Source organism: Artibeus jamaicensis, unplaced genomic scaffold, assembly GCF_021234435.1.
Source record: "Artibeus jamaicensis isolate MK-2021 breed Jamaican fruit bat unplaced genomic scaffold, CSHL_Jam_final contig_2790, whole genome shotgun sequence".
Lineage (NCBI taxonomy): Eukaryota > Metazoa > Chordata > Mammalia > Chiroptera > Phyllostomidae > Artibeus > Artibeus jamaicensis.
The window spans coordinates 4,247,577-4,262,347 of NW_026521616.1; the positions used below are offsets into that span (position 1 = coordinate 4,247,577).

At 35.0% G+C, this 14,771-nt stretch overlaps 1 protein-coding gene across 1 annotated transcript in view; it reads left to right on the forward strand.

Moving 5' to 3' along the window:
• Nucleotides 1-14,551, forward strand: part of PAFAH1B1 (platelet activating factor acetylhydrolase 1b regulatory subunit 1) — a 75,643-nt gene extending 61,092 nt beyond the window's left edge. The window contains exons 6-11 of the mRNA XM_037133686.2: nt 3,809-3,977; nt 6,075-6,177; nt 6,897-7,125; nt 8,806-8,907; nt 10,676-10,832; nt 11,752-14,551. Coding sequence (XP_036989581.1) covers nt 3,809-3,977; nt 6,075-6,177; nt 6,897-7,125; nt 8,806-8,907; nt 10,676-10,832; nt 11,752-11,825 — 834 coding nt within the window. The 3' untranslated portion in view covers nt 11,826-14,551. The remainder of the gene's footprint in view (nt 1-3,808; nt 3,978-6,074; nt 6,178-6,896; nt 7,126-8,805; nt 8,908-10,675; nt 10,833-11,751) is intronic.
• The last annotated feature ends 220 nt before the right edge of the window (nt 14,552-14,771 follow it).

Here is a 14,771-nt window from a genome sequence, read left to right on the forward strand (position 1 = left end):
AACCCTCACTGGAAACCTGGCCCACAATCTAGACATGTGCCCTGACTAGGAATTGAACCAGCGACCCTTTGATTCACAGGCAGGCACTCAGCCACTGAGCCACACCAGTCAGGGCTCATTTAGAATTTTTAAATATTTGTTTAAAAATGAACAGCAATGGATTGAGCACGGGACTGGGGAACCAAGCAAGCACGGTTCGATTCCCAGTCAGGGCACATGCCTGGGTTGCAGGCCAGTTCCCATCAGGGGACTCACAAGAGGCAACCATACATTGATATTTCTCTCCCTCTCTCCTTCCCTTCCCTTCTAAAGATAAATAAATAAAATCTAAAAAAAAAAACAAAAACAAAAAACAGCAAACAAAACTGAAAAAATACATTTAACTAATATAGCAGATTAAGGATTGTCAACTTTAATATATAAAGAGCTCAAATATGAAAAGCAAAATCTGTTTAAGAAAAAATATCTCAGTTTTAAGATAATTCATAGAAGAAAAATGGCTAATCAACAGTAACAGGTTTTGGTCTTACTGCTAATAGTAGAAGAAATGCAAATTAAAATGACAATATATATATCAAATCTGTTAAGGTATTGTACTTTTTAAATGAATTCCCAGTGGTGATAAGAATTTAATGAAGCAGGCACTCTGATTACTTTGATACAATCTAATGGGAGAATAAAATAGCAAAAAATATGAAGGGCTAGAAAAATTTCTAATTTTTGACCCAAATTTTCTTTTTTCCATCACTGTGATCTAAGTATTGCAAAATGAGGACAGTTATTTTTCAGTATTCAAAGATTTTATATATATATATATTTTATATATATATTTATATATACAATATATATATATATATATATATATATATATATATATATATATATATGTTTTCTGTAATAAGGACAGATTTTAGCCAGCAATAGGAATACTTCTAAAAAATAATGCTAGCCCTGGCTGGTGTAGCTCAGTGGATTGAGCACAGCCTGTCATTGATTGAACTAAGGGATCGAGGTTCGATTCCCAGTCAGGGCACATGCCTGGGTTGCAGGCCAATTCCCAGAGAGGGACACATGAGAGGCAACCACACATTGATATTTCTCTCCCTCTCCCCTTCCCCTCTAAAGATAAATGAATAAAATCTTTAATAATAATAATGCTAAATTTTTAATGGCACAGAACAATTCTTATTGTAAGAAGCAAAAGGAAAATGAGATAATGAAGTATATACAATCACTATACTTAAAGGGCATAGAAAAATGAAAAAAAATGCCATTGTTAGATATTTTTATTTCCTTTATATCAGCACATTAATAGATTTTTTTTTATCATGAGCATTTACTACTTTTATAATCATCCAAAAGGTAAATATAAGAAAAATAAAATTTGCCCTGGCTGGTGTGGCTCAGTGGATTGAGTGCGGGCCTGCGAACCAGAGAATCTCGGTTCGATTCCCAGTCAGGGCACATGCCTGGATTGCAGGCCAGTTCCCAGCAGGGGACACATGAGAGGCAACCATACATTGATGTTTCTCTCCCTTTCTCCTTCCCTTCCCCTCTAAAGATACATAAATAAAATCTTTTAAAAAATAAAATAAAATTTCTGTTAATTCTTGACAATTATAAATTAACCGAAATGCCTCGTTTGCTCACCATTTATGAAGAGATGCACAGTTCATTTTCTGGTTATATTTAGAGAAAACGTTTAGTATTAATGAATACAGGAGAAGGAAATTAACTGAAACTGAAGTGAACTTCAAGATCACCTTACTTATTTTCAGTATGTGAAATAGTCATCTGAACTCTTTAATTCAACACTGAGATAACAAAATAAGACAAAGATATCACAAAAGAAATAGGCCAATACAGTACTATTTATGAACATAGATGTAAGATCTTTAACATATTACAAGAAATTGGATCCAGTAGTTCATTTAGAATGTTAATATATGATAACCAAGTAGGGTTTATCCCATAATGCAGTATTGGTTTCACATTTGAAAAATAATAAATGTGATATATTAGCAGTGAAACATAGTAGGTTCAGAAAAAACATTTGACAGTATTTCAATATCCATTCATGAGGAAAACTGAACAAACTAGGAAGCTTCTTTAACCTGATAAAACGTAAAGGTATCTGAAAAAAACCCACAGTGAACATAATACTTATTGCTGGAAAACTGAGTGCTTTCCCTGAGATCAGGAACCAAAGCCAGGCAGGATGTCCAGTCTCTTCCACTTATATTCACCTTTGTACTGGAATCCCTAGCCAGTGCAGTAAGATGAAAAAGAAATAAAAGGCAGCCCTGGCTGGTGTAGCTCAGTGGATTGAGTGCGGGCCTGCGAACCAGAGGATCGAGGATCGAGGATCGAGGATCGGTTCCCAGTCAGGGCACGTGCCTGGGTTGCAGGCCAGTTCCCAGCAGGGGACCCACGAGATGCAACCATACATTGATATTCTCTCCCGCTCTCCTTTCCTTCCCCTCTAAAGATAAATAAGTAAAGTCTTAAAAAAAAAAAAAAAAAAAAGGAAGGAAAAAAATAAAAGGCATACAGATTTAAAAGAAAAAAATGAAACTGTCTTTATTTGCAGACCCAAAGAATCTGCAAAAAAAGCTACTAGAACTATAAATTTAACAGTGATAGGATACAAGGTCAATATACAAAGTGTAATTGTATTTTTATAAACTAGCAATGAATAATTGAAATTTTAAAATGCCACTGATGGTATAATAGCATCAAGAAACCATAAAATACTTAAGGCTAAATTTAACAAAATTATACAATATTAAACACAGCAATCACTTCCATGTTAGAAGTAAATAAACACTGAAATGGAGAAAAAAGCCTTTGTTTATATTGGGAAGGATAGAAGTTTTCTATTAAATATTTTTATAAGAGTTTAGTTTTACTTAGGTTAATTTTTTTATGTCATGATCACGTGTTATTTTGTTTTTTTTTTATATAACATTGTATGCTTGTCATAAATTCCTTGCAGTTATAAATTTTATATTTTAGCCATTCCCCATGTTGAATATTTCAGTCATTTTCCAAGTTTTCAAAATGCATTTTGTAAGTTTCTCTGAATTGGTTGACATATATACCCTGCCACAGCTAAATTTGAACTTTTGGGAAGAATGGAATCAATCATTTAATTTTAGAGGAATGTAATTGCAGTTGGTTAAAGATTAAACTTCAGACTTGCATTTGACCATCAAAATGTTTTTGAGATCTGTTTCTAATAATACTTATTCTTGATAGCTCATTATTTATGTTCTGTTAGACATGTCATCTTTAAAATATGTGACTGCGACTTTGTTTTTACATCAGAATGACATTCTTTTGTTAATCTATTGATGGAGTTATATCATGTAAACTCTCTTCTTGGCCTCTTAGATATCTGAGCTCTGCTTGTCTAGTAGAGAATATTCCTTATTCCTTTATCTTCCTTCCATTCCATGTATAGCCTCCCTACCTCCAAACTTTTTTTGGTATTTAAATTTACTTATTTGTATGTCTGTTGCCTGCTGTCTGACTGGGAAGGGACTTTGTCTTGTGGCTTTATATATCTAATCACTAGCATAATTAGGTGTGTGGTAGATAAGTTGGTACTGGAGGTCCACTTTAATAATTGGACCATCAATTTTCTCTTTAGAGGAAATACCAGTTTGTACTTGAGGATGTGGTAATTTCTAAGACCCTTTGTCACTTTCTCAGTTAATTAGTAAAGTGCCAGACTGGCCTGTTAAGTGCAAATGTGAAATGAGAAAGTGATGGGTTGATAATAACCAATTTTCTGTTCACATGACAGGTATGGGATTATGAGACTGGAGATTTTGAACGAACTCTTAAGGGGCATACAGACTCTGTACAGGATATTTCATTTGACCACAGTGGCAAGCTTCTAGCTTCCTGTTCTGCAGATATGACCATTAAACTATGGGATTTTCAGGGCTTTGAATGCATCAGAACCATGCACGGTAAGGAGCAGAGGATAGTGTTTTGATACTGATTTTAATGTGGCATTCCAGAGAGAAGAATATTGTTTCTAACAGTGCGCAGGTTCCCTTCACCTGTGTCGGTGGAGGATCATATGATTGATTGATTGATAGATACATAGGTAGGTAGATAGATAGACAGGCAGGCCATGGATAAGCTGCAGTAGTTGAGAGTTGTTTCTGTTATGAAGTTTTAAGTATCTCTTAGTGGTTTACATAAGTGGTTTTCACAAATATTTTTGGATAAGGAAAACTGCTAGGACATTTATCTGCATATCTTTTGAGAAAATGAAATTACTGGGTTTCTTCACTACTGAAGTTCAGAGAGAGGAGGTATAGTAAAAGCTGGAATCCACATTTCCTTGCTCACTTTTTAATGTTCCACATACACTGTAGTCATATTGTTAGATTGTTGTTCTAGATTTTGTCATGGAGAAACTATTCTCTGAGGCAGTTTAGCTCTGTGGAAAGAGCTTTGGAATCAGATATCTGGTTCAAATTCCTACTTGTTTACTTATGGCATTAGGAAATTTTAACCTCTTTTCATCTGCAAGATGAGGTAATAATACCTAAGTCATACACGTGTTGTATAGATAAAATAACAAACAGGCCTACACCTTGGAGATAATCAAGGGTTCAATTCCAAACTACCACAATAAGTAAATACCACAATAAAGTGAGTCACGAATATTTTTGCTGGTTTTCCAATGTATATAAAGTTGTATTTATACTATACTGTAGTCTGTTGAGTGTGCAGTGGTGTTATGTATAAAAAAAGAACATGCCTTAATTTTAAAAACATTATATTGCTAAAGAAATTCTTATTATCATCTGTGCTTTCAATGAGTCATAATTTTTTTGCTGGTGGAGGGTCTTGCCTCTACGTTGAAGAAAACACAGTATCCGTGAAATGCAATGTAGCAAAGCTTTTATATAGCAAAGTGCAATGAAACACTGGGATGCCTGCATTTAATTTTCTTGGTTTAGTACCTGGCACATAGAAGGTGCTCAGTAAATAAGGGTTTTTGTTTGTTTAAAGATGATGAGATTTGAATGTTTGGATTTTATATATGTAACACATACTGTGTTTGTTGGTAATAAAACTTTTTTCTAAATAGGTTATCCAGTGATGTTAGCACATGAGTTAGCTATGTGATTGCATAGTGGGTGTAATTTGAAGGGCATTTTCTTCTCTAAGTAAATGCATTGAAGAAGCTTAACAAGTGAAGGAATTGTGGTGAATCCTTTTGTAAAATCTAATATGTGTTTTTAAATAGTATATATCTTGTTTTTCTAACTTAAGAAGAAAGGAGTTTTTTCTAGCCATTGTATTTTCCTTAACATAATATGATAGTTTTTAGGACTATCTGAGACTTTTTCCTTCAGAGGTAGTTGGTTAGGATTTTGAATAATGTATATGGAATAATGCTTTTTTTACCTCCATGAACATCACCAAGAAAAGATAATTTTCAACCACTATTTTAAATACAGTGGTTGTTTTTCTTATCTAATTTTTTTAGCTTTGCAGATTTTATTTCTATTTTATATCTTAGAATAGCAACAATGGAAAAATGTGTTTTTTCTAGTGTTCCTACATAAACATTTAGTGTATTAATACAAGGGTGGGCAAAAGTAGGTTAATTTACCAGCCATCATTACCTAAAAGATAAACCATAAGAAGGTATACAAAGTAATAATAAGAAAAGTAATAAGTAAATAATAATACAAGAATAAACTCTGTTTCACATGCTTACAGTTATAAACCTACTTTTGTCTATCCCTGTGTGTTCCGATGTTGATGATACTGATGCCTTACAGTTAAAACAGTTGTACAGGTTGAAATTTAATCATAAATTGAGTTGGCTACTTATTTCATTTAGATTTTTTTATTGTCACTGGTTCCTTAACTTTTTTTGTGTAAATCTAATTTTCTTTTTTTTTTTTCAAATTTATGTAAGGCCCAGTATATTTAAAGTTGCTGTATTATTTGAAATCCCATGGTGAAATCTAATGGTAAAGTGAGGTTTAATTTCTCTTGGTGGTATATCACTCAGTATGTTGTCATGTTATGTATTTTAGGCCATGACCACAATGTTTCTTCAGTAGCCATCATGCCCAATGGAGATCATATAGTGTCTGCTTCAAGGGATAAAACTATAAAAATGTGGGAAGTGCAAACTGGGTAAGTAGATTTGCTTGAATGGCTGCTAAAGCAATTGAACAAAATTGTGTTCTGAATGTTGCAGTGGTTTTGGCTTTCACCCGTAATGATCACCATGACAGTTGTATTATATACTTTAAAACCTACGTTTTGATCTCTAACTGTATCCCCAAAAAAGAACACAGAAATTATAAAAGAAACTCATGTCTTTGGGAGCCATTTTCTGTGTAATGGCCTTTTTTCTCTGTGGTCTTCTTTTAGGTGATCTCTCTTTGGGTTGAAATAAAATGTAAATAATATGTGTGCAGGTATGCCCCTATTAGGTTTAATTTGATTGTGCTTGGAGTTACATGATTGTTAAAATAGAATCTTAACCAACCGGTTTTACTCAGATTAGCAGAGTATGCCTTTTCCCCAACGTGGCTAGAAATATTTTTGTTAAATTTATTGTGTGTATTTAGTTTTGAAAAGATTTTCTCTGGATATTTTACATTCTATATTTTGTTGATGTGGTTAGCTACTTAATGATACTCCCATCAGTTTATTTTAACTGCTGTTTGACTTTCCAGCCTGTCCTCATCTCTTATTAACCAGGAATGTACATTTCTTCTGCTGACTTTATGTGCATAAAGTTTCACTAACTTGGTGCTATTCTCTTTATTCCAATACACATAGCAGGTTCTGGGAAGTGTTTCCAATGGATTGCCATTCACAGTGTAAATTATTGCTTATTTTGACAGCTACTGTGTGAAGACATTCACAGGACACAGAGAATGGGTACGTATGGTGCGACCGAATCAGGACGGCACTCTGATAGCCAGCTGTTCCAATGACCAGACTGTACGCGTATGGGTTGTAGCAACAAAGGAATGCAAGGCTGAACTTCGAGAACATGAGCATGTGGTAGAGTGCATTTCCTGGGCTCCAGAAAGCTCATATTCTTCCATCTCTGAAGCAACAGGATCTGAGGTACTGTGATTGTGTGTCATTTCATGATTTTATTGCTGGTATCTCAGAATTTTCTGATTCTCAAATTCAGGGCCATTAATGCATTTGAAAATCTGTATTCCAACATTCCGAATCTTGAACTTCTTTACCATTTTCAACTTGTGGTTGTGTTTATATTTCTTAACCAGTGACAATTACTGCTGTCAGCTGTCCTGTGATGGTGGTGGGGGTTCTCCTAAAGTAAAAGTGGTCATTCAAATTTATCAGAAATACTATTGTTTTTAGAGTATACCAGTGCAAAATAAAACTTACGCTCCCGTTATCTTCGAGAAAAAGTCACCTTCTTTGATGAACATAATTATTTATAAAATACTTTTTGGTGGGATGCAGTTTCTATTTAAATATTTGTTTTAAATGAAGAATATTTCATATGGAGGCCCCTGATACCCGTGATCATTAGAAGCACTATGTCTTGAGTTTTATTCTATTTCCTCATTATTCTTGTGTTCTTCATGACTTTATTTTTTATGATTACTCTATAAGTAAATTAATATATATTTTAATAATATAAAATAATAATATACTCTAAAAGTAAATTACAGAGTATTATCTCTGTGAATAAGTTGTTATGAGCCAAAATTAACCACTTTTTTAATAGAGACTTTTCTATTACGGATTTTTTAAAATTACATTTTAACAAATGAAGGAGAAGAATCTCCTTTGCCAACTCTTCACAGAGGCCTCCCCTCCCCTCCCTTCCCAATATTTTTCTAAGTGAAGGTTCTGTTGTAATCTGTTTCGGCTGGCTGTTTGCATTTTCAAAATCTTTTTACTGCTCTCTGGTGGTGGTTACTTAACCATATGTCATAAATTTGAGTGCTGAATTAGTTTTTAAATCCTTTTTTTAAAGAAAGATTTTATTTATTTTTAGATGGGGGAAGAGAGGGAGAATGAGAGGGAGAGAAACATCAATGCATGGTTGCCTCTCGAGTGCCCCTACTGGGGATCTGGCCCACAACCCAGGCTTGTGCCCTGACTGGGAATGAACAGGCAGCCCTTTGGTTCACTGGACAGTGCTCAATCCGTTGAGCCAAACCAGCCAGGGCAAAATCCTTCTTGATTACAGACTCTTGAGCAGCAAGTTTATCATTCTTGGCATTGTAGAAACTCAGTCCTAACCCAAAGTGGAGATTTTCTGTTTTTATATTACCTGGGTCCTGGGTGTAGCCTGTGTATATTAAAAAACTTGTCCATTCTGATACAGTAAAACAAGATGAGTGAGTACTGGAGATGTAATGTACAGTATACTGGAAATTTGCTGAGGAGCAAGTTCTTTTTTTTTTTTTTTAATCAATGTATGGTTGCCTTTTGTGCGTCCCCTGTTGGGAAGTGGCCTGTAGGGAACCGGCCAGCAACTCCGGCATGTGCCCTGACTGGGAATTGAAACGCGATTGTCTGGTTTGCAGGTTCGCACTCAATCCACTGAGCAAACCAGATAGATATGCTAATTAGCTAGATCATATTGTAGTGATCATTTTACAATGTATACATATTTCAAAAAATTAAGTTGTATGCTTGAATAGATTATTTTTGTCAAAATTACATTTTTATAAAAGTAGAAATACAGATCACTGATATAAATAATTTAAAGTTCTTACATAACTTCTTTCACAGGAAACTTAATTTTTATGTTTTCTGTAGACTAAAAAAAGTGGCAAGCCTGGGCCATTCTTGCTGTCTGGATCCAGAGACAAAACTATCAAGATGTGGGATGTCAGTACTGGCATGTGCCTTATGACTCTTGTAAGTTTGAATAACCTCGCTGCTTCTATTTTTATCTGCTTCTACTGTGTGTGTACCTTCTTGGGTTCGATGCCTTATAATACCTATTTAATCTAAATTCTTCCAGGCTTTAAAATACCTTCTATATAAAGATAGGTTTTCTTCAACTTTTATCATTCCACTGTTTCAGTGACATGAAAGTTACTCCTAATCAATGTCATCTAGGGATCTAGGAAGACAGTGCTCAGAAGGAGATCCTAGTCCACTGTATCTTTCAAGTGACACATCTCCCACAAAGGAGAACTTTATATAGACTCACTTATTTTTGAAGCTGTTTGCTTCTCTGTTTTACTGTATTTCATTTTAATGTGAATCCTTTAACTTTTACCTGCTTTTTCACATGTTCCAGTTTATTTGATTTATTTTACTATTCTGAAATTAATGGTGCTGGCTTTATGACTTGGAAATGCTCGTTTCATTTTAGGGTCACCTAGATTTCAGTATGAGGATATATAACTTGTGGACATTCTTGTTTGCTTAAATTTCCAAGGGGATCTGTGGACATTAATCCAATAGCAGTTTTTGTAACTTGACATCCATGTTTTAGATATTCTTTAGGTGCTAACTACACTTTGAAATGATGATCGATCTCTGTAGAATATGATAGACACATGGAAGTACCATCAATAATTGATTAGAAAATTAACTCTCCTCCAATAGTAGTCAGAGCAAAGTTCAGATGTATTGTATTGCTGTTAAAAACGATGGTTCACATTTAAAATCAGAAAGCATGTGCTCTCCTCTTCTGTAACAACACAGGTCACCATCAATGTACCTGGAAGTTTCTGGCTCCTATTTTTTTCAGTTGAAGGCAGGTGGGGGTGTGCGTGCTTTTTTTTTCTGCTTTATTTTAGTGTAGCTGTATGAAATGTGATTTGACTTTTTTCCTTAAGATTTTGTTTGTTTATTTATTTGTTTGTTTGTTTATTTATTTATTTATTTATTTATAGAGGGGGGGCAAGGGAGGACAAAGAGGAAAAGAAACATTGATTGGTTGTCTCTCACACACTCCCAGCTGGGGACTGGCCCTCAACCCAGGCATGTGCCCTGACCTGACTACTAATTAAACTGGTGACCTTTCGGTTTGCTGGCTGGCACTCAATCCACTGAGCCATACCAGCCAGGGCTGATTACATGCAGTGCTTTCATGAACATCTTTGTTCACTAAATCTCTGAGTACCTTCTTAATTATTTTTTAGGCTGAATTGCAAGAAATAGAAATGCTGGGATAGGGATTAGATGGATGGATGAATAGATAATGGAGTGAATACTTGTTTGTATATCCTTTACCTAGAATACCAGGTTGTTAAATTTTTTCATATGTGTTTATGTATATTTTGCTGAACAATTTGAGTTACTTGTAGAGCTTATGGCAACATGTGTCTCCTAAGAACAAGGGTATTCTACCATCAACCAGAATAAAAGTATCACACTCAAGAAATTAACATTATTAACATACTACATAATTTCTTCAGTTATCCCAGTACTGTTCTTCATAACTTAATTTGCCTCTGCTAGGAGTCAGTGAAGCATTGCTCCATTGCATTTACCTATTAGTTTTTAGTTTTCTTTAATCTGGAATTCCCTGGATTTTTTTGTTGTTTGTTTTATTTGGTATTAACATTTCCATGCATGCAGTTTCAGTGTGCTTCACGTTATGACTTAATGTTTTCATAGATGTTATTTAAATTTATCTTTTCACTAAGTCACATACCTTTTTGTTTTTAAGGTGGGTCATGATAACTGGGTACGTGGAGTTCTTTTCCATTCTGGGGGGAAGTTTATTTTGAGTTGTGCTGATGACAAGACCCTACGTGTATGGGATTATAAGAACAAGCGATGCATGAAGACCCTCAATGCGCATGAACACTTTGTTACCTCCTTGGGTATGTATTAGTTATGAGGTTTTGAGCAGTTAGATTTTTGGAGTACCAGATATAACAAGTTCCATGTAACCATGTGGACTTTTCCAGGTAAGAAATGATGATGCCTTTTAGGGCAGAATAGAAAAGACTTATTTAAAAGTTTGTAAATTCTTACCATTTATTTTAAATTCACCTTACCTTAACTCTCTCTCACCATCATCAAGCTTTATAATAAAAAAATTACTTTCTCCATTGCACAACTTTGGTTTTAGAAAATAGAATTATGAAGAGGATGCTTATTGACAACTCTAATGGATAATTTCTCTCCCCATTAATTTGAAAGTTTCTCAAAAGAAATTTTACTCAGCATTTTCCCTCTGGCAGGTGTATGTGATCATGTACTTAGAAACTCAGAGAATTCTGTTTAGTTTTCATAAGCATCCTTACCATCGTCTGGACCTGAATCTAGAATTGAAAATAGTGAATATAGTAAGATATAATACACTAGGGAATGACGGATATAATTATAAAGGTAAAGCCTCAGCAGAATAGGACTAATGCCTTCCTCGTATATGGTTACAAGGATTTAACGTGAGTATAAAGCATTAGTATTTAGCTTGGAACATAGTAAATGTTCAGTAAATGGATACATTGAGACTACTATCCTTGTTAGATTTGAGTGTTTATTCAGCCTCATTTGGGATGGTGGTAGTGGAAGTAGGGTGTTTTTTTTTGAGATGTTAATACTGGACTTAAATCATTAAGTCTCAGTTTCCCTAACCTAAGAGGTTAGCTTGATACCTTCTAGGGGTGGATGTATGGGTGTGTATGGGGGAAAAAATGGGCAATCCTGGCCCTAGGACTTGCTTGGTTTGTAACTTACTAAAAATTGTGTCTGGCTCAACCTGATTTTAAAATAAGCCTTTTCTTCTTCTTTCAGATTTCCATAAGACGGCACCATACGTGGTTACTGGCAGTGTAGATCAAACAGTAAAGGTGTGGGAGTGCCGTTGATTGAGTCTCATTTGGCCCCTCCTCCCTTTTTTCCTCTGGATGCACTCTGATGATACCATGGTTACCCTATTGAGCTCTGTTTAAATAAATATTGTCCTTTCATGTAAATTATTCTGGATGTAGATTGAGCTTATTAAATGTTACACACAAAGTATTCATGCATGGTGAATCCAAATTGTATACTGTAAATTTACATGCGTTGTCTAGAAGTACCATAGGGTTTAAAAACCTGGGCTGGCATTGGTCACACCAAGCCTAAGAAGGCAGAAATTGAATAAATTGAACTAGGGCACTAAACTGAATAATTGACAGTGTCATTTTATGTTGGATTATTAATTCCTGTTTTTCTTTCTGCTCTCTGTTGGTGCCTGATTTGATGGCCTCTTTTGGGGGAAAGTGGTGGTTATTAGGGCTCTTTTCTGAAATGTGTATCTATGTAACATCACTTAAGTGTGCTTAATAAATCTTCTTCAAGGATGTTAGATAATAAGGCTACAATTCAAACTCTTCTGAACCATCTATGTAATTATTGAGGATTACACATTGGAATTTTTGTCATGACACATTTGCCAAATCAATAGGATATACATTTGTTTTGGCAGCCTAGGCTAGTGGTATATTTATGTAAGAAAATGACTGTAAATCTCAAGAAAAATCTCAGCAGCTAATAGCAAAATCATTTATTTCATTTGGGTCTTAATGCTTTGTAAGGTTGGGGGAAAAAACACTGTAATACTGTAAGCTTCTATTTTCCACACTAGAAACACTTCTAGTTGTATTCTCCATACTGTTAGACTATAGTGATGTGACTTCCAAGTTACAAGTAGAATTTAATCTTCCCATTGAGTGTGTCATGATACGCGTCACTATTTGGTTTTGATGTTTTTAGAGATGTGCAATGTGCATTACATAATGACAGAATACTGCAAAGCTTGTGTATGCTCATTTTAAGGGAGTGGGAGAAATACAGCAGTTTGTTTTTCTACATGAATCTGGTACCAGTTTTAACTGTTTAACTTACAAGTTATAAAAAGACAGGGTTTGATGGAGCATGCATAAAAATGTACTGTTTTTCACCTTTTGTTATATATAAATGTTTATAAGTATATGGACCTATCTGTTAAGGGGATAAGTCTGTATATGTATATCACACACATACAACCTCCATGTCCTTGGGTCCTGGGTTTTAGAGGAAGTAATAAAACATAAGAATAGAATAAATTTTGCTATGGAATACCATGCTTTAGAACAAACCCTTTTTGGTCCTAATGCTTCTGAAAACTAGGTTTGAGTCTGTGGGAATTTTTCCCACTTAAAGGGAAATCATATCTTATCCGTCCCTTCCCCCAATCTGGCTGTTTAGCATTTTACACACCACTGATATATTGTATATTGTAATCCAAAGTTACTACAAGTAAATTTAAGAGAATATTTGTCTATGACTTTGGAAGCAATATTCCATTACAGATTATTAATAAATAATGCCATTGCTTAGCTAACCAACAGTTGTTTCTTTTTGTTTGTTTTGTTTTGTTTTTTAGGTCATTTGAAAAGTTAACTGAAATAACAAAGACAATTTAACAAATTTATTCTGAATTTCCATTTATTCCTTTGTGTAATATGTGGTTTTTAAAATGTTCCTTTTAGTATTTAATGGAAATCTGGTTTCTGAAAAAGACAAAGGGTTAGAGTTAACGTCCTGTGGCTGCACAGAGAGTAGAGTAGACTGCGTATTTACTAGAAGCAGCTCTGTCTAGCTTGTGTCTTTTATTTGTTTGCTTGTTTGTTTTTAATTCCTGAGAAACGTCTCTGGAAGGAAGGGTGTTTTGAGAACTGATAGCTATTTTTGAGGACAAAAATTATACCTTAAGCTAATTGCTTAAATACAGTAGAATAACTTTCAGGACAGTACTGCCTCACAACCCTGCTCACCTTGAGAAGCCCTTTTTGTTTCCCCTTAGCTGTTCTGACTGGATTTTTCTACAAAGCTACGGAAAATATCTTTGTTCTTGTTTGCTGCTATTTCCTGTACTGTTTAAAGAAATATACATAGAAATGGTGCATCTTAACATTTGTTTGTACATGTATAAATGTCTTGTATTTTAATTCATTTTTAGCATGTAGCAACACAAATTGTTTAAGGGTAAGCCACGACATCTAGAAATCACTCATGAACAACAAAGGAAAAAATGGTACCAATTTAGGGGGAAACAAAGCTGCTGTCCGCTGGGTTTTTTACCTGTAGCATACAGTGACTTTTGTTGACAAGGAGAAAAATTATTACTCTGTAAACACAGTTATCCTTACTTGGGAGATTGCCACAGCCTGCTGCTTAGTTGAGTTACTAGACATCCTCCATTTAAGAAGCAGCGAACATTGAATCTCAGGGATGGTCCTCAACTGGATCCAAATGTAAGGAGCCCTGTTCGAATAATGAAGGGGGGGGAGTGGTCCATCCACAGTCCAGAATCAGATTTTCAGAGGTTTCCTGCACTGTTGTTTGAAATTGCCCTGTTGATGCCCTTTCTTCCTGTTCCCTCTGTTTTCTCTGTCTGCTGTCTAACCCTGTGCCTTGCCTGGGATAAGTACAATGATGAGGTTACTGGTTTGGATTGTAAGTAGAGGAAATTATTAATTGGTTTAGAGGTTCACTGCTGCTTTGTCACTTTCTCAATCAAATTGGCCATTTATTTAAGAAATAAAAAGCTGGTAGAATTGCATCCTCAGATTATTGACTTCGTGTGTGTGTGAAAAGACATTCCAGTGCCACCCTAATACAGTGTGCCCAAGAAGTCCTAGCTGCACTCTTGAAAGTGCAGGCCACAGAAACTGTGGTTTAGACATCGCTTGGAGAATAGTTGCTTTTTAACATGGCATCTTGCACTTTAGGAGACCAAGACCGTCCAGTTTTGTCCATGTGTGGTGTGACCAATGGTGTGCCCAGAG